This window comes from Mobula hypostoma, chromosome 13 (assembly GCF_963921235.1).
Source record: "Mobula hypostoma chromosome 13, sMobHyp1.1, whole genome shotgun sequence".
Classification (NCBI taxonomy): domain Eukaryota; kingdom Metazoa; phylum Chordata; class Chondrichthyes; order Myliobatiformes; family Myliobatidae; genus Mobula; species Mobula hypostoma.
Genome location: NC_086109.1, coordinates 95,798,592 through 95,819,863, shown reverse-complemented (window position 1 = coordinate 95,819,863; position 21,272 = coordinate 95,798,592). Strand labels below are relative to the sequence as shown.

Below are 21,272 nucleotides of genomic sequence, written 5' to 3'. Positions count from 1 at the left end.
CAGCCTCGCCTCACTACACATTGCCTCTGTTTGTAAACTAGCTACCTCATCCTCAGCACTATCAGCTGCCTTTCCTACAATAGTTCTTGCATTGAAATATATGCAGCTCGGGACACTAGTCCCACAATGCTGAACCTTTTGATTCCTACCTTTGTCTGAGGTCTTACAAACATCTGCCTCCTGTTCAGGCACTCTGGTTCCAATCCCCCCGCCACTCTAATTTAAAACTCACGATGCAACATTAACAAGCCTTCCCGCTGGGATATCAGTCCCCCTTCCAGTTCCGGTGCAAACTGTCCCTTCTGTACAGGTCCCACCTTTCCTGGAAGAGAGCCCAATGATCCAAATATCTTATGCCCTCACTCTTACATCAATTCCTTAGCCACGTATTAAACTGTAAAATCTTCCTAGTTCTGGCCTCACTAGTACATGGTTTGGGTAGCAATCTGGAGATCACAACCCTGGAGGTCCCACCCTTTAACTTACCGCGTAAGTCCCTGAACTCCCTACACAGAAGCTCATCACTCGTTCTTCCAATGTCATTGGTACCTACATGGACCACAACCTCTGGCTGTTCACCCTCCCACTTAAGAATGCTGAGGTTTCGATCCAAGATATCCCAGACCCTGGTACCCAAGAGGCAACATATCATCTGGGAATCTCATTCTCACTCACAGTAATTCCTGTCCATTCCCCTAACTAAAGAATCCATATTACCACAGCGTGCCTCTTCTCCACCATTCCCTTTGGAGTCACAGAGGCAGACTCAGTGCCAGAGACCCAACCACTATGACTTTCCTCTGTTTGGTCATCCCACCCACCACCCCCCCTCCCCGCCCACCAACAGTATCCAAAGTGGTATACCTGTTCTTGAGGGGGATGGCCACAGGGGTACTCTGCACTGGCTCCTTAACCTCTTTCCCCTTCCTAATTGTCACCCAGTTTCCTGTGTCCTGCACCCTGAGTGTAACTACCTCTCCATATGTCCTATCTATCATCCCCTCAGCCTCCCAAATGAGCCAGAGTTCATCCAGTTCCAGCTCCAACTCCTTAACACAGTTTGTTAGAAGCTGCAGCTGGACCTTATCAGCTGTAGTTGTAGCTCACCGTAGTAGATGTCAGGGACACCGGAGGTCCCTCTGCCTTCCCACGTCCCTCAAGAGGAGCATTCCACTATCCTGCTTGGCATGTCTACATCTGCTATATATCTCCTATTTTGTTAACAGGACCTCAATATCTCTTGAAAACCAAGTCTCCCTAAACTTTTCAGCCTTACCTTTTATTCTGACAGGATCATATAAACTCTGTCCTCTCATAATTTCACTTTTGAAGGCCTCCTAATCACCAAGTCCACCTTTGCTAGAAAACAACCTGTCCCAATCCACATTTGCCAGATCCTTTCTATTACTATCAAAATTGGACTTTCTCCAGTTTAGAATCTCAACCAGAGAACCAGACCTATTCTTTTCCATAATTATCTAATGTTATTATGATCATTAGATGCAAAGTGTTGCCCTACACAAACTTCTGTCACCCGCCTTTTCTCATTCCCTGATAGGAGATCTTGTATTGCACTCTCTCTAGTTGGGACCTTTATGTACTAGTTATGGAAACTTTCCTGAACACACTTGACAGACTCTTTTCTATCCAGCCCTTTTGCAGTATGGGAGTCTCAATTAATATGTGAAAAGTTAAAATCAGCTACTTTCACAAACTTGTGTTTCTTGCAACAGTCAGCAATCTTTCTACAAATTTGTTCCTCTAGATCCCATGGGCTGTTGGGGCCAACACTCCCTCTAAGGTGTGCTCTTGCTACTAGTGCACGAAGGAATTTAAACTGCGCACAAAAGGTGGTCCCTCTCTACCTCGTTGGCATGTTTAGTATATTTCACTATCGTACACAATCACATTTCCTTTTCCAACTTCTAATGCAGATGGTGTTGACAATGTGGAGTTTGCGATGATTTGTTTGCAGATTTTAGAAATGGCTTATTTATACTGTTTTTATTGAAAAAATTATTCAGAGCCCGCATGTTGTTGTCATTGGACAAAACACTGCACAGCACAAAATTTTTGTGCATGCTGGTTATTACAAATTAGAGGGAATATTGGGTTGGGTGATCATCCCTTTCTTATTCTTCAGCTTCACCCATAAAGCCTCAGTAGACAAGTTCTGCAATCTGCCCTGTCTGAGCACTGCCGTGACATTTTCCCAGCAGTGCTAGCTATAAATACTTCTATATCTCACTCCCTCATGGGTAATTAATATGAAAACCTCTGGTTACATTGATTAAATATCTTTGAAGCAGGGGTATGAAGACAAGCAAAACAGCTGAGAAGCATTGTCAGACTTTTCATGTCAATTGCCTGCGAAATGAAAGGAATTACTTTATCAATTTGCATAAAAACTGTCTGCATTTTTCAGCCCAGGTGGATTTAAGTAATCAAGATTCACCACTTAAGCTAGGGCTGAACTCAGATTTGCAGCTACGTTGCAATCCTTCTCTGTGGATTGTCACTTTGTCGCGGTGGAGAAGCTTGTGTGGTCCTGTGATCCCGAGAGCAATGCTGTCTGGAGCTATGCTCCTGGTAGGGTCACCCATGGCGGTAAGGTTGAGGGTGAGGTCCCTGACAAAGAACAATCCAACCAAGACCTCAACGGTGGAACAGGCGGACGAAGTTACTTTGAACTCAACGGCTGTGATGGCGGATGAAGGCTGCAACAAATCCATTAGCTCCAATCGTCATGGTTTCCATACCACTGGAATCAGTTGGTTGATTTGTGAAGTATCGTGTGCTTCTTGGAGTGCAACATCAAGTACACGTTAAACAAATACACGCAGAGGCGTCTTCACTCTGTGGGCCACTCCTTCAGAACGAAGACCATCATCCTCGACCTTGAGGGATACCCACGACGACAATGACGAATCAGTTAGGTACATGACCTGATGGGCCTCATTCAGTACTGAACTCCAGGCTTGTTTAGAACACACAAGAAACAGTAAAGTGAAGTAGCAGGTCCTTCAGCCCATTACGTCTGCCCTGACCGTGATGCCAATTTTAACTGATCCATCTGTCTGCACATGGTCTATGTTCCTCCATTTTCTGTCTGTTCATGTATCTACCTAAATTCCTCTAAGATGTTCCTATTGCATCTGCTTCCACTCCTTCCCCTGGCAGGGCGTTCCATACACCTGCCACTTTCTGTACACAGATCTTGCCCTGTACATCTCTTTTAAACTTTCCCTCTCTCATCTTAAAGCTATGCTCTCGAGTATTTGACATTTCTACCCTGGAAAAAAGATTGACTATCAACTCTATCTATACCTGTCAAGACTTTATATACTTTTATCATAATAGCCCTCAGTGGCTGATACTACAGAGAAAGCAATCTAGGTTTGTCCAACCACTCCCTTATAGCTAATACTCTAACCCTGACAAATATCCTGGTGACCCACTTTTGCACCCTCTCCAAAGCCCCCATTCCTGTAATGCAGCAAACAGAACTGCACATAATACTCCAATTCTGGCCTAAACAAAGCATTGTACAATGTGACTTCCCAACTTTTATACACAATGCCCTGACCAAAAAAGGAAACTTTGCCGCACACCTTCTTTACTATCCTATCTACTTATATCAAGTAGTAGTAAATCAAGACAACTGGACTTGCTGTGTTGTTTAGAAGACGTTTCACCACTCATCCGAGAGGTTTCTTCAGTTCTGATCCATGGTGGATAGCTTTCCGGCTTAGAAACCTTTAAACACCTCATAGAGTTTCCTCTTACATTTGACCTTCCAAAGAGGAACACATCACAATTTTCCAGATTAACCTCCAAATCCCACTTCTCCGCAATATCTGCAATATATCTATGACCTGCTGTATTTTTGATAACCTTCTTCACTCTCTACAACTACACCAATTGTAATATCATCTACAAACTTAATGATCACCCTATATACATTTTCATTCAGATCATTTATCATTTATAACCAACACTCTAACATGCCACAACTAACTACTCTGAATTTAGTCTTTGTTCAGATGGAGGATGGAGAACTAAACTAAAGGGAAAAACATTCATTTTGTGGGGCTGCCATAATCAGACCAGAGCTACACTGGCAGATATCTCGGAGTATGCTTTGGACACAGTTAAATTATAGCCCATGGTCACCCGGAATTGGAAAGAAAAATGCAGTAAATCTAATCATCAATTAGTTAAAAAATCAGTTTGCCACTGTGCTGAGCTACATCATCAGAGTTCACTTGCAATGTTTCTTAAATTAAGATTAAGCCAATACATAGGTCTCACCTTTATCTGCATTGCAGTAGCACATCAATTTATTGTTGCAATCAAAAAGCTCATCACGTCTGAAAATACTTAATAAGTGAAAAATTCAGAGCCTAATATAGAGCCAAGGAATGGCATTAGCAAATGCTTAAAATTACAGAAGCTGGTTATGAAATTTCTGTAACCATATTGGCACAATGTGGATTTAACTTTGAAAATAAGTCTTGATATGCCATTTATAAAAATTAACAAGGCAAATTTAATTTAAAAGTTGGCTCCTGATCCCAATTTTAAGAAATGAAAGACTGTGACTGGGGAAAAAAATTGTTGGAATGCAGCCCAGAATATAAATAAAAGTTATTAAAAATGTGAGCTATTAAATCATTCTGAACAGTTTTATCTTCCCAAAGTAAAATACAATGCTCTGTGTGATAAACTGAAAACTTTTAATTTATTTATGTATCTTTCTTACTTAGGATTGTGGAAGCATTTATGAAAATTGCCTAGTCATTGAAAACACACAATTTGAATGAATATCCGGAGCTCTGACTAATGATATTAGACGGGTTGTGTTTCCCTCCAGCAAAAAATTCTGTAATTGTTCTCAAGTAATAGTAATGAACAGAAAATCCCCTACACTTGTAAAGTAATTCAATTAATCTTGTTTTAATAACCTTTCTGATGAGGTTTATTTCTTTTCAATAAAAACTCGAAGACGTGATCATAAATATAATTTATTCCATAATAGTTTTTAAAACGATTCCTACTGAGCGATGGAATATATGATGGTTTAAAATTAAATTATTTACTAAAATATTTTAAAATTATTCTTCTGTTCACTCTACATGTAATTTCATTTTGTCCCATTCCATACTTCTGACCATGTTGCATCAGCCAGGAGGACACGCAGGCAGCCTCTCTGTGTACCTCTACACATACAACAATACTACATGGTCATTAGAGTAGAGGAAGGCTACACTTTTCATCTGCGTCAGCTTAAAATTGATGCACATATCAAATCCTGAAGGAGACTGTGGTCAATTCTCAGACTCATGGAATCACAGAGCGCAAAAACAGGCACTTCTGCTTACAATGACTATGCCAACTATAAAGTAACCATCTATACTAATCCTATTTACCGGCTCTTGGGTTATAGACTTCTACGAGTTGGGTACACCCTAAAGGGAGGAGGACAGCCATAAAACACTGCAGCATGGAAACAGGCCCTTCGGCCAGTCTAGTCTATGCCAAACTATTAATCTGCCTCGTCCCATCAACCTGTACCTAGACACAGCCCTCCAAACCCCTCCCATACATAGACCTAACCAAATTTCTCTTAAATGCTGAAATTGAACCCAAATCCACTGGCAGCTCGTTCCACAATCTCACCACACTCTGAGCAAGAAACTTCCCCTTATAGTTCCATTAAACATTTCACCTTTCACCCTTAACCCATGACCTCTAGTTCCAGTCTCACCCAACCTCAGTGGAAAAGGCCTACTTCCATTTACCCTATCTATACTCATTAACATTTTGTATACCTCCATAAACTCTTCCCCCATTCTCCTATACTCAGACATCTCACCTCTCCCGGAACTTCCAGGAGTCTCCCGCATATTAATAGTGGCTCCCTGATGCCCGCAAATTATATACAATATCATGGAAATCAATTTTTTTGAGAGCGAGCGAGAGAAAAGCGAGAGTGAAGGCAAGCAAGCGAGCAAGAGAGGGAGGGACAGCGCTTGAGAGAGCGCGCCATGGCAGAGTGTTCCAAAAAAAAACGTACGTCACCCCAGACTACACTGAAGTGTATCCCTGCCTAATAGGGGTCAAAATAATGACAGTGTTGCTCACTGAACTGTTTGCAACAGTTACTTTTCTATTGCCCCTGGTGGGTTAAGACTGTAAAAGACATGTTCAAGTGAGATTAACAGATGTCATTTGTTCATTAGCATAGCTAACGTTATTTAATCCAGCTGGCTAGCTGCTAAGGAGCTACTCTATTGCAGACATTCCACCTCTCCCGGAAGTCTCCCGCAAATTGATGGTGCTACCTCCCCGAAATGAGTTTTTGCAGGGTGGGATGTCTGTATACTCTAGGGAATAACGTCCTAACCTATTCAACCTTTCCCAATAACCCAGGTCCTCAAACCTGGCAACATAGCCAGTGGTCATAGTATACAATAATATTAACAACAGAGGTAGACAGAGGGATGAAGTTCTCTATCTTCCTATTTCTCCCAAGATCCATTCTTCTCTCCTATCAGATTCCTCTTTCTTCAGCTCTTTACCTCTTCTACCTATCGCCTCTCACCTTCTCACTTTATCTCCTCTCTCCACTACCTACACATGTTCCCCCTCACCTGGTCTCACCTTTCACCTGCCAGCTTCCCCTCCCTACTCCTTCTTATTCTGGCTTCTTCCCCCTTCCTTTCCAGTCCTGATAAAGAGTCTCGGCCTGAAACATTGACTCTTTATTCCTCTCCACAGGTGCTGCCTGACCTACTGAGTTCCTCCAGCATTTTGTATTTGGTGGTCTGGATTTCCAGCATCTGTAGAACCTTAAACAACAGGAATTCTGCAGATGCTAGAAATTCAAGCAACACACATCAAAGTTGCTGGTGAACGCAGCAGGCCAGGCAGCATCTCTAGGAAGAGGTGCAGTCGACGTTTCAGGCCAAGACCCTTCCTGACGAAGGGTCTCGGCCTGAAACGTCGACTGCACCTCTTCCTAGAGATGCTGCCTGGCCAGCTGCGTTCACCAGCAACTTTGATGTGTCTTATCTGTAGAACCTCTTGTGTTTATGAGGTTCTGAAAAGTGAATTTAAGGAGATAGCAAAAAATTAAAAGGCGCGACCTCTCAGGAGCACTCCAGTACCATGTTTAACTTTCCCAATATTGACTGGCATTGCCTGAGCACCTGGGCCTGACTTGAGAAAGAACTTGTTAAGTACATCCAAGAAAGTTGTTTGAGGCTGCCGTTCTAGAGACGGGGGGGGGTACTCAACCTTATCCTAGGAAATGAAACTACAGAAGTGGTGCTGCTGGTGTGGAAACACTTTAAGAACTGTAACTGGAATTCTGTAAGTATCAAGGTAGCTATGGACAAGAGAAAATTTACAGATGCTGGAAATCTGAGCAACACACACAAAATGCTGGAGGAACTCAGCAGGCCAGGCAGCACCAATTGAAAACAGTACAATCAACATTTCGGACTGAAACCCTTCATCAGGAGCGTGAGGTCAGGAGTCAGAATAAGAAAGTAGGGGGAGGGGATAAAGAACCACAAGGTGATAGGTGAAACCGGAAGGGAGGAGGGGAGGGGTGAAGTAAAGAGCTGTAAAGTCGATTGGTGAAAAAGATACAGGGCTGGAGAAGGGGGAATCTGATAGGAGAGGACAGAAGGCCGTGTAAGAAGGAAAAGGGGGAGGAGCAACTGAGGGAGGTGATAGGTAGGTAAGGAGATAAGGTGAGAGAGAGAAATGAGAATGGTGAAGTGGGGGGGGGGGCATTACCAGAAGTTTGAGATATCGATGTTCATGCCATCAGGTTGGAGGCTACCCAAACGTAATATAAGGTATTGCTCCTCGCAGCAGTAGAGACCAAGGACTGACATGTCGGAATGGGAAGTGGAATTAAATTGGGAGGCCACTGAGAGATTCTACTTTTTCTGGTGGGCAGAACATAGGTGCTCAGCGAAGCAGTCTCCCAATCTGCATCGGGTCTCACCAATATAGAGGAGGCCACACAGGAGCACTGGACACAGTAAATCAGTGGTCCCCAACCACCAGGCCACAAAGATGTGCTACCGGGCCGCGAGGAAACGATAAGATTTGGCGATATGAGTCAGCTGCACCTTTCCTCATTCCCTGCCACGCACTGTTGAACTTGAATACCGCCCCCCCCCTCCCACCCCTGGTCGGCCGGTCCGCAAGAATATCATCAATATTAAACCGGTCCACAGTGCGAAAAAGGTTGGGGACCCCTGCAGTAAATGACCCCAACAGTGTTACTTCACCTGGTAGGACTGTTTGGGGCCCTGAATGGTTGTGAGGGAGGAGGTGTAGCGGCAGGTGTAGCACTTGTTCTGCTTGCAAGGATAATTGCCAGGAGGGAGATCAGTGGGGAGGGAGGAACGGATAAGGGAGATGCGTAGGGAGCGATCCCTACGGAAAGCAGAAAGTGGGGTGGAAGGAAAAAAATTGCTTGGTGGTGGGACCCCGCTTAAGATGGCAGGAGTTACAGAGAGAATTATGTGTTGGACACAGAGGCTGGTGGAGTAGTAGGTGAGAACAAGAGGAAGCCTATCCCTGGTGGAGTAGCGGAAGGATGGGGTGAGGGGTAGACGTGTGCAAAATGGAAGAGATGCGGTTGAGGGCAGCATTGACGGTGGAGGAATGAAAGCCCCTTTCTTTGAAGGAGGAGGACATCTCCTTAGTTCTAGAATGAAATGCCTCATCCTGAGAGCAGATACAGCAGAGATGGAGGAATTGAAAGAAAATAGAAAGGGATGGGGTTGGTCCTTGTTGAGGTCCTAAAGTATAGACAAGCTGAATTGGCTTTGCACCCTCTACAGTGAAATCTCAGCCTTTCTATAGTGTGACCACTGAAACTGGGGAGTCCTTGTCAAGAATTGCCACTGTTTGGATAAGTACGTGGATGAGAAGGGTATGAGGGCTATGGTCCAGATGCAGATTAATGGGATTAGGCAAAATAACAGAATAACAGTATGTCCTCTGGCTCTATGTTTCCTAATTGGCATACTCTATCTGAGGGATCTGACCAGCGGGGAAAGAAGGCTGAAAATGGCAGATGGAATTTAATTGTGAGATGTTGCACTTTGGTGGGGGGGGGGAACAAATCAGGGTAAGACACACCCAGTGAATGGTAAAGCACTGAAGTGTGTGAGAGAACAAAAGGATCTGGGAATACAGATCCATAATTCTTTGAAAGTGGCATCACAGGTTGATAGGGTCATAAAGAGAGCTTTTGGGACATGGTCTTTCCTAAATCAAAGTACTGAGTACAGGAGTTGGGATGTTATGATGAAGTTGTATAAGACGTTGAGGCCAAATTTAGAGTATTGAGTGCAGGTCTGATCACCTACCTACAGGAAAGGTATAAAGAGGATTGAAAGAGTGCAGAGACAATTTACTCAATGTTGCCAGAACTTGAGGACCTGAATTAGTTGAATATGTTAGGATTTTATTCCCTGGATCATAGGACAATGAGGAGAGATCTTATAGCTTCATACAAAATTATGAGGGGCATTGCTAGGGTAACTATATACAGGCTTTTTCTCCTTAGCTTGGGTGAGACGAGAAGTACAGGTCATAAATTTTGGGTGAAAAGTGAAATCTCACTCAGAGGGCAGTGTGAGTGTGAAACGAGCTACCAGCAGAAATTGTGGTTGTGCGTTCGATTTCATATTTAAAAGAAGTTTGGGTAGGTACATGAGTAAGAGAGGTATGGAAGACTGTGGTTCAGGTGCAGATTGATGGGACTAGGTAGAAAATCGGGCTGGCATGGATTAAATGGGTCTACAGGCCAGTTTCTGTTCTGTAATGCTTTATAACTCTATCTCTGGTGACCCACTTGCCTTTAAGATATTTTCAAGATATGTTCTTAATCTTGTCTTCCAGTAATATTTCATGCTCCCTCTTTGGGTTCCTAATTTCTTTCTTAATTACCTTCCTTAAACTTTCTATACTCGAAAAGAACCTCAGTGGCTCCCATTTCTCTATATCTACCTTTTTTTTCCTTGGCCCTCAATATCCCTTGAAATCCAGGGCTCCTTGGACTTGCTGCCCATAGCTTTCACCCCACTGGAATACGTTATTGCTGAACTGTCATTACTTCACTTTTGTATGATGTGAACACATCTGCAAGTTGTTGTTTCCTGTCTACTTCTGTCAGGTTCAGACTACTGGTATTGAGATCAACCTAATTCACTACTGGTTAATCCCAAATAGCCTCAACCCTTTCCATAACTCCTTGAAACTTGAAAGAGCTTATGGTTAACTTGAAAGAGCTTCTATCTCTAAAATACTCTCCCATGGACAGTTTCTCATGGAATATAGTGTATTGCCCATGTTTGCTCCTTTCATATCCCCACCCACCTATCCATTACTTTTGAAACAAGTGAAGGCCATTCACCCTTTCAAATTAATATCTTTAACCTCATGATACATGGCTACTTCCAGAAATAATTTTGACAGTCCTTCACAGGCAACTTTCATGATTCACAAAATGTTAGAATTATGTTTGCCTAAGGCAAGCAATCATAGCAACACATTCATTACATCATCTCACACTAATGAGATCTGTCAACATAAATAAATTATCAGGACAAGCAACCAAACTACATTCCGTATGATCACCCTTCAATATGGCAAGAGACACAAGAAGGTGAATACTTCAATGGGACAAGGCACTACTGAGGGAGGAAAAATAAAATCTCCCTGCATTATACCAGTTATGAAATGCACATACAGTACTGTTAATTCAACATCCATCATAAGTCAATTTAAGGTGGCTTGAATCAACAAACAGAAAAAAATAAAATACAGTTCAAAATTAAAGTGTTATGAAAAAGTATAATTACCTGTACAATTAATAGAGGAATTATTTTAATTGTTGTGATTGAAAAGGTAGTTTTATAGCATAATTCAGTTAAATCATACCCTGGGTGTTCTAACCCATCCAATTATGAATGGTGATGGACAAATAAACAGCAAATGGGAAGTGGAAAGGTTCTAAAAACAAGGCTGAACCATTTTCAGACCAATGAACTAAGTGAATGATACATCTCAGCTTCCTGCTGAGATTTCAACCATCACAGATACTGATCTCCAGGCAACTTGATCCATTCGATCAGCTGAGGGCACTGGAACAACAGGGGCTGTGGCAATAGCAAGCAATCCAGCTGTGGCCCTCAAGACCAGAGCTCCAGAGCTAGGTATCTCTCTAGTCTAGACAGTCCAATACAGTTACAACACTGCAAAATTCACCAGGTATAGCTGTTCATAAGAAGTAGAACAAATTGAACAGGGTTGATTACCATCTCAACATCCAACCTCAAGAGTGATTGAACATTATCATGCAGCACTTAGCTGTACCCTAATTCACAATCTGAGTTTCATTACGACTGCTCAACTCTAGATATCACAACTTTGGGTCCAGTTATAGACCAGAGAGCTGAATTCCAGAAGTGAGGTGAACGTGACTGCCCTTAACTACATAGCAGCAAGTAATAGAGTGTCCTCAGGGAACCCTGCTAAAATTTAATCAATGGGTAAGGGGAAAATACCCCAATGATTGGAGTCAAACCTTACACCAGGAAAACAGTTGTAGTATCATGGTCCAGTCCGTAAAGTCCACATTCCGGTTCACGGTCCAGTCCATTAATTCCTTATTCTGGGTTTTCCTGTTCTCCCTTGTTCCATTGGGTGCCTTCATTGAGGCACCTGATTCTTGTTGTGGGCTGGCACATAAATACCTCTCAAATCAAGAATTCCCTGCTGGACTGTTCCCTTTCCCTCCCCATCTGAATCCCTGGCGGTTACTTTGGCAGTTTATCTCAACAGTTACTTCAGCAGAAATCTTCATCTGTTACCTTTGCCTGCTACCTTACCTGCGTCTTTGCCTGTATCGCTGTCTAGTTCAACTGCTGGAGTGAGACCAGAGCTTTGCCACGCCAAGATAAACTATCTATCGCTGAGTTTGGAACTGTCTCTTTGTGTCCCTGCGTTTAGTGTCCCTGTCAAAGAAGAGAGTCCTGCCCCTAGGTCCTGTTCCCAAGGGGGGGGTCCTGACTCTGTGTTCTGTGTTCCGGTGCTCAAGTCCAAGGCTCTGTGTTCCTGTGTTCCAAGACCAAGTCCAGGTGCCATGTTCCAGCCCTGTCCAGTCTGAGCTTCGTGTCCTCGCCCAGCCCGGTACTGGAGATTCCTCGTCCTGTGCTGGATCGTCCCCATCCGAATCCTCGGCAGTTTACCTCGACAGTCATTCCGGCCTTGCGTCCGAGAAAGGGTCCCGGCCCTGCACTCCAAGAAAGGGTCCCAGCTCCGTATCCAAGAGCCTAACCAAGCCAAGTCCAAGAGCGGAGCCAAACCTAGTCCAAGAGCCTTGTCCTGCCCTGGAGTACCTCGTCCAGTCCACATCCAAGGCTCTGAGTGTCCAGTCCACGTCCAAGTCCAGGTGCCGTGTTCCAGCCCTGTCCAAATCTGAGCTTCGTGTCCTCATCTAGTTCTGGTTCCTCGTCCTGTGCTGGGGTACCTCGTCCTGTCCTGTAGCCACATCCTGTCCTTGCCAAGATCCTAGTCCCAAGTCCTAGCCTAGGCCCGGGTTCCGATTCTGAGTCTAGACCCAGGTTCCAGGTCCTTGTCCAGGCTCTGGTTCCGGAGTTCCGTGTTCCTAGTCCAGGCTCCATGTTCCTGGTTCCCTGTCCGGGTCCCGGGCCTCTAGTCCAAGTCCGAGCCCAGGCCCTGAATCCTAGTCTCATCCAGGGCCTGTGTCGATGTCCAGCGTCGTTTCTTCCTGACTCACCTCGCTATCTCAATAAACCTAGTCCTGTTCCTAGTACTTCAGTGTCTGTGTCTTGTATTTGGGTCCGCTCCCAGCGCCCCCGTGCAACGTGTAGTGGTTGAATGTCCCAGAACATTGCTGCAGGAGCTCCTTGGGGCAGTGTCCTAGACCAACCATCTTCGACTGCCTGATCAATAACCTTCAAGTTCAATTTTATTATCATTCCAACCATATAACTGTCTACTGCCAAACCAGACAATGTTTGTCTGGACCAAGGTGTACAACACAGTACATATAACTCACACACAATGCAGAGTAATACTACCACAAATTAATTAACAAATAATAGGGAGAATATACAAGTTAAGAAGTAATTAGTATAACATTACTGGTGCTGCGTGCGTGATGAAACCCGTGTGGTGCAGGGAGTTGAGTAAACTTAATGCCTGGGAGAAGAAGCTATTTTCTGTCCGAACGTTTCTTGTCCTAATGCTACGGTACCTCCTGCCTGAGGGAAGGGAGTCAAAAGAGATTGTTGGATGTATGGGAGGGATCACTGAAAAAACTAAGGGACCTGCATACGCAGCACTCCTGATATATATCTTTGATGGGTGGAAGACGGACCCCAGTGATCCTCCCAGCAGTCCTCCCAATCTTTTGTAAGGACTTGCGGTCAGATGCCTTGCAAATCCCATACCAGACTAATGACCAAAAATTCAAATGTATCTGCCGGATAAAAAACTGTGGACACAAGAACAGATCAGAACTTGGGTATCCTACAATCTGTCATACTTTTACACCTCTTGGTAAACACTTCAGTTTCACATTCTTGAGTCATTATTTCCCACACACAAAACCATTCCGACTGCTTCCAATTGTTCCTTGCTGTTCCAAATCCAAATAAATCCTCTCCCTTAAAATGTCTTCCAATAACTTTCCCAGCACTGATGTAAGGCTTACCAGTTTGCAATTTTCCATGGCTTATCTCTGTCGTCCTTTTTAAGTAAAGGCACAGCATTAGCTATCTTCTGGTCTTTGGGTACCTCACCTGTGACTGACCAAGATACAACATTTTCTGCCAGGGTATCAACAATTTCTTCCCTTGCTTCCCACAATGTCCTGGGTACACCTGGTCAAGCCCTGCGGATTTATCCAGCTTTATGCAAATCAAGACCTCTCACACCCACTCCTTCATCCCTCTTATACAGATTACCTTCATCCTAAAGTGATCCCAATTGTTGACTTGGCTGAAACCCTTCCACCTGTAACAGCTCTTCAGCCACACATTCTTTTGCCTTATTTTCCTATTCCTACCCTTGCTAGCATGCGACACAGGGAATAATCCTGAGATTACAACCCTAAAGGTCCTGTTCTTTCATTTTCTGCTTTAACTCCCAATACTCACTTTGCAGGACCTCGCCTTTCTTATGTCAATAGTACCAGTATTGACAACTATCCCTGGCTGTTCTTTGCCCCATCAGAATTTCCTGTACATCTGGAGACATCCTTGACGCTGGCAACATCACACCATCCTGGAGTCATGGCTGTTGTCTGCTTGCCTGTATCTCTGACAACTGAGTCCCTACCTCAGAGAGTTTTGACTTTTCTTGTTGTACAACAGGGTCAGTCATCATGGTTGCTGGAGCTTCCCCTGAAAGACCATTCCCCCTCAACAATGTTCAAAGTGCTGTGCTGGTTGCAAACCCTACACATCTTCTGTGGACGACAGCATTTATAATATGATTTATTTAAAAAAGAAATCACACTGTATGTGCAAGTTAGTCATTAACATTCACACTCACCACTGGAGCAGTCTGTTCCTCCCCAGCCAGGTTCACACTGACAAGTGTCTGGGGAAACACACCTGCCATGCATGCATTCTTCTGTGCACAATGCTATAAAACAAAATGGATAAATAACGTATTAATATTAACATGGTTTAAATAAGATTAATCTAAAATTTTATCTGTAATGGGAATCTAAACTAACTGTATTAAATCTTAATGATTTATTATCATTGGTGTCTTTTTAAAGTAAAGATTATGTAAAAGTTGCTATTAAATAAAAAAAATCAATTTCCTATTTTGGAGTTATATCTGAGTAGTTCTAATGAGACATGTCCATATCATCCCTATTTCAAGTGGGTGTCAGGAGCTCCTAAAAGAGCTAAAACAATAGCTGACACATCATCAATCCATATTGCTTTAGATTTAAACCATTTCTTTTATTTGTTTTCATTTGAATCATTGTATTTACATTGTTAAACGCATACTGTAAAAGCAGGCACCTGGCCACAGTTAATGTGTGGTACCAATTTACAGAATCTGAACAACAGTAAAAGATAACTTTTTGGATTTGTCACTTCAACTAGGTATATGCAATGTCACCCTAACTGCTTCCACTTTGTTTGGCCTTGGTATCTCTTTCTAGTCAAGTGGGCCTGAAAACTGCACCTGGCCTTTGCCAATTGAATAGACTTCACACAGACTTGGCACGTGGCCAAGTGGTTAAGGCATTGGACTAGCGACCTGAAGGTCGTGAGTTCGAGCCCCAGCCGGGGCAATGTGTTGTGTCCTTGAACAAGGCACTTAATCACACATTGCTCTGCGATGACACTGGTGCCAAGCTGTATGGGTCCTAGTGCCCTTCCCTTGTACAACATCGGTGTTGTGGAGAGGGGAGACTTGCAGCATGAGGCAACTGCTGGTCTTCCATACAACCTTGCCCTGGAGAGTGAAGACTTTCCAGGTGCAGATCCATGGTCTCGCAAGACTAACGGATGCCTTTACTTATAGACTTCGCATTAAAGAATAATAGATTATTCAAGTTCATTAATAGAATGCTAATCTAAAAAAAAATTTTTTAAACTGCTAATAGACATTGCAAATATAATTACATCAAAAGTTTTGATGAGTCTTTGAAATTATAATTTAAGCAAGGGAGCAAATTGGATGAATATAGAAAAATATGAGCTTGAGTGGGCTATTTGGCCTTTCAAACCTGTTCCATGATTCAACATGATCATCCAAATTCTATAGCCTGTTCCAGATTTCTGTCTATATCCTTGATCCATCTGGTCCTTAGAAAAATACCAAACTCTTTCTTAAATCTATTTAATCATTTGACTTCAACTACTTTCAGTGGTAAGGAATTACACAGGTTCACTGCTGTCTGGTAGTGGATGGGAAGGAATTTCTTCTCATCTCAATCTCAAATGGCTTACTCCTTATTCTTGATCTGAGATTCCTGGTCCTGATCTGGGACATCCTTCCTACATCTAATTTGTTCAGTCTTGTTAGAATTTTGAAGGCTTTGTTGAGGTTCCCTCTCAACCTTCTTAACTCATGTCTCATCATTTTCCAATCTATCATCACTCAGGTAATGATCTGCCTTCTTGTTTTTGCTATTGATGTATGCATATATCTAGCTGAAACTGCCTCCAGGCTACCTTATAACTCTTAAAACCCAAGTCTGCTTTTTCGCATCCTAAATTTTAAATATGCTTCCTTCTTTCTCTTGGTTAATGTTGCTCAGCATCTCAATTGACATGGACAAGTTAAACCAAAGAGCCTGTTTCCACACTGTACAACTCTATGACGTTTCATTTTATTCCTCTCTTTTACTTGATCCTGTGTTTCCTCTTTTGTAAAGATAGAACCAAAGTACAAATTTAATTGGTCTGCTATTTCTTTGTTCTGCATTATGTCCCCCTGTTTCCAACTGTAAGCGATATATATTTGTCTTATCTAATCTTTTTCCTCATCACACATCTGAAGAAGCTTTTACAATCAGCTCTGATGTTCTCTGCAAGCTTACTCTCTTGCTCTATTTTCCCTTCCTAATCAACCCCTTTGTCTCCTTCCCACTACATATTGACCAGGCACAATAAGCATGACAAACAAGAGAAAATCTGCAGATGCTGGAAATCCAAGCAACACACACAAAATGCTGGAGGAACTCAGAAGGCCAGGCAACATATATGGAAAAAAGTACAGTCAATGTTTCTAGCCAAGACCCTTCAACAGGACAGATTGTTTTTTTGCTAACAGATCTAATTTTCAAAGCTATAAAAACTTTACAGATTTTTAAATTTAATTGTTATGTAATATCTCACACTACCCTGGTGGGATTTGTACTCAGATATTTGGGGAATTTAGTCTGCACCTCTGGACCAGAAATACTACAATGACTCTTGTCAAAACTCTTGTGTATTTGCAAAATAGGACTTCCTCTCCGATCTTCCTTCATTTTCCAAAGTGCTTGTATAACACATTGTTGCCTAGTACATTTACACCCTTCTTTCCTTCAGTCATGTCTAAATCCTTCCAATCAGGTTTATACCAAAGCCACAACATAATTAGCTCCAACCGAAGTTAAAGTTATTTGCAACTACAACTATCGCCCCCTGGAAATTTTAACACGGGCCTTCTCTCATCCATCATCTACACAACAGAATTCACTTGGTTCTACTCTTACTAATTTAATTTTAGGTACTACATATCCATATATGATTCTTCTTCTTGCCTCCACAATTTACCTCTCAAGTTTCATCAGGGGTCTTTGGTACCCTTTTCAAGGTCCTCGAGATTGTGACAATACTCAACATCAGCTTGAGTGGTCGGTGGAGGGCACTGATGCTTTTCCTACTGGTGGGGGTGGGAGGGTCACTGCCTTGCTGCTGCTTGTGTCTGGGAGGGGGGAGCTGGGGGGGGCTTTGGGCTTGTAATGTTTAACTGTCATTCATTCTTTGGGGCACTCCTCTTTTTGTGGATGCTTACAAAGAAAAAGAATTTCAGGATGTATATTGTATACATTTTTCTGACATTAAATGTACCGATCAAAACCTATTGAAATCATGAGAACACTATTCACATCACTTTTCAGTTAGGAAGATACATTACTTTTGCAGATTACAAAACAAATGTTTGAAATATAAGTGCAATTAATTAATGATATTATAGTACAGTAGACTTCATATGCTACTTTTTAACAGACTAGTTTTGTTTGACTGGTTTAATTGAAAAACTATGGTCAGTTGCATTGATCTGATAATATTAGCATTCTTGGCGTGATGCTAAATTTAGTTCCATTCAAGCCTGCAATAAAAATTACCTACATTGCAACCTGTAACCATGCCAGCTCAGTAGTAATGTGATTAGCATGAATTATTCTGGCCTTCCCAAGGTCAAACAGCCAGTTAAAACTATTTTGCAAAAATACGTCAACATGAAAAATTTTAAAACATTTCATTTAAAACTTTTCAAGTTCTACTAAACTAATTCAAATAGCACTAAGATAAACAGAACAGCACAGGAACAGGCATTTAAATTATAAAACAAATAACCAACTACTGTAATCTCCTCTGCCTATATAATGTCTCAGTCCCTTCCATCTTCCTCCACATTCATGTGCCTATCTAAACAGCTCCTGAAAATCCATAATGTTTCTGCCTCTGCCATCATCCTAGGCACCCACCACTCTCTGTGTAAAAAACTTGTCCCATATCGCCTTTGTAATTATCCCCCCTCACCTTAAATGCATGCCCTCTGGCATTAGACATTTTAGCCCTTGAAAAAAAAGATGCTGTCTGTCTACTCTATCTTTGCCCCAAAAGTTTGACTGTATTGCACCCAAATAAATTGAAATTACAATCTAAATTATTCAAAATTCTGTACTCAAAGTAACATTCACATCAGGGAAAATTAAATAATTATTCATGCAGTTACAGAATTGGAAGATTAACTGCAGGTAAAATGGACAAGGAAACTCTTGTGTTCACTGGTATCACTGCAAATTCTGGAATCTCATACAGACAGTATCATTAATGGTTCACCTCATGCTGAATCTGAAAAGTAAGGCCATACTGCTTAGATAACATAGGTGTGGAACTGAGTCCACAAATAGCAGCCAATGAAACCAGACACAATTCATCAATTATCAAGAGCCACAGCAATCACCAAAATGGTAACATCCATTAGAAATACGGAAAGTGGGGAGACCCAAGGCTTCAATCACTGAGTTCAGGCAACACTGAGAGCCAGAGCTCCACATATTAACTGCCTCTCCTGAACTTGTAATGAATATCTCCTTGGAATAATCTTTCTAACTGGATCTCATGAAGGAGATGAGATCCAGACATGACTTGTCTGCCTTTCAGAAAAGCCATCTTCATTGAAACAAATACCACCTGCCTTAGTCACAACTTCATCACAATATGAGGTCCTCTGTTCCCAAAGCTGTTACTTCAAGAGAACATCCAGTTCCACAGACAAGTACAATAGATAATTCTTTTCCTCAGACTTTAAAGCAACCTGAAATCTATGTGTCTCAGCCAGCACGCTATCAGAAGAAGAATATTTTAAGCTACTCACAGTTTTCTATTCAAATTGTCTCAAATGAGCTCCTTAGAATTTAGTTCCAATTTAGAGAATTAGTTCCTGTTCCAGGCATCATGGTAATAAATAAATTACTGTCAAACTTGCAAGATTAAGCCAGGATCTCAATGTAGATATGTCTTATGACCATAAGACCATAACATATGGGAGCAAAATTAGGTCATTTGACAACAGCATCACTTATCAAAATGAATCAACCTCAACAATCAATGTTAAACAATTTAATTTTTAAAGAGATTTGACTGAGATATGAAGCAAAATTCAGTTCAGACTGTCAACATAGATAGCTATAGAGGACAAGTATCACAACTGATCTCCAATGCCAGACAGTCTGGGAATACTTATCAAGATATTGCCTGTGGATTTGTTGATTCATTGATTAATCAATGCACAAAAGCAGATCCCCATGAGGATAAGAGGTCCAGCGGGTAATTGCAAAGGGAGCAGATTCAACAATTCCCAAAGTTATTTTTTTCTGGTGAATTAACCTACAATTTTTAAACAGCAGCAATCCTAAAATTGAATTATCATTACATTGAAGAAAGTTTGAAAAACAAGAAACTGGATTTATACTGTCAGCATGAATAAAAATGCTTCAGAGAGCTATTGCTGTATTTGTATGAAATATAAACAATTACAAAGATCTTGTGATATTGCTACTGAAGCACTATATTTCAATTGTACAATAATATTTTAAATAACTTTAAAGAGAAATAACATTGTTTCATTTGAAGAAAAAATGGTATTGCAACCTTTCATTCATACACATTAGGAACTATTTTTGGTTTGTTTTAAATCAGTTTTCTGTGATAGTGTAGGCAGTTCCCTCAAGAAGACATGCATTTAACTCCTTATTCACCAATATTTATCAAAAGTAAATTAAAATCCTCCTGTGTCTACTGAGACCATGATGCTTTTGTTAAAAGAAACTCAGAAAAAAAGCAAATTGTAAAAGCCACAAAGAAATCGTCTTTCCATTCACAACAAGATTAACCCAAGGATACTTTGTACTTTATTGTCACCAAACAATTGATACTAGAACGTACAATCGTCATAGCGATATTTGATTTATGTTATCTGTTTTTCTCCATAACCTAAACTATTTGCAGAATTTCACCAGAGTGGGACTTGTTAAAGTGCTGATTAACTCAATATAACTATGTTTTTGCCAACTTACAGACATTTCTGAAATATGAAACAGTTGCCAAATGGTCAACTATGACCCATTTAGTTTCTGCGAAGGGTGGCAGTTGAAGGACATCTCTTAATCTGCTAAATTGTGCATTTCCTGCTGGCTGAAATCATTTATTCACTCTGTCTCTATATAGCTAGCTTCATGACAATAGATCCAGAGCCACTAAAATGCACTGTAAGACTTTTTTTGTGGTAGACGTCATTTAGGATGAAGGCACATAAAACATGCATGTTTGTGAATTTAAAATAACAATAATGTTGCTTCGTAAATGTAACTTGACAAAATGAAACAGTACTATACAGTGTCCGCTAGTGTTCACATACTGTTCACCAACAGTTGCCTCCTTAACTTACCCATGTGGGTGGTTAACTTTTCATTTACATGGTGTAATTTGGTGCTGCTGATCATGACTGTAAAACAACAGGATTAAACTGCTGACCTCTGGGACCTTTCAGTTACCATACGTTTCCCATACATATAAATGCTGACAAATGTCAGCAATATCACAGAGTGATAAATGGAGGGACTAAATTAGCTATTTTAAAGCTAAACACGTCAGTGAACACCATTCGTCACAAAAAAACTATTTTCTTTTCTATTTTCTTTTGTTAAGCATGACAAAAAACCCTTTGTTACTACAATTGATTGCCTGATAAATTATTTGTTTGATCCTTTCTTTCTGAACATTGCACATGGATAAAATTGAATACTGCTAGCCACTTCTGGAGGATGCACAAAGAAATCCATTTGCAATCTTATATACTGTTGGCATCAGCAAGAGTCTAATTGTAGTTGCTATAGAACAGGAAAATGATTTAATATGAACTGTTGAATTCAGTGATATTAATATCAGTATGTTCAATAGCAT

General features: G+C 41.5%; 1 protein-coding gene across 4 annotated transcripts in view; it reads right to left on the bottom strand.

Annotated features, from left to right (window-relative positions):
- Positions 1-21,272, bottom strand: part of megf11 (multiple EGF-like-domains 11) — a 454,053-nt gene that overhangs the window by 322,072 nt on the left and 110,709 nt on the right. For all 4 annotated transcript variants that reach the window (XM_063066247.1, XM_063066248.1, XM_063066249.1 and 1 more), the window contains exon 5: positions 14,617-14,709. In XM_063066247.1, coding sequence (XP_062922317.1) covers positions 14,617-14,709 — 93 coding nt within the window. The remainder of the gene's footprint in view (positions 1-14,616; positions 14,710-21,272) is intronic.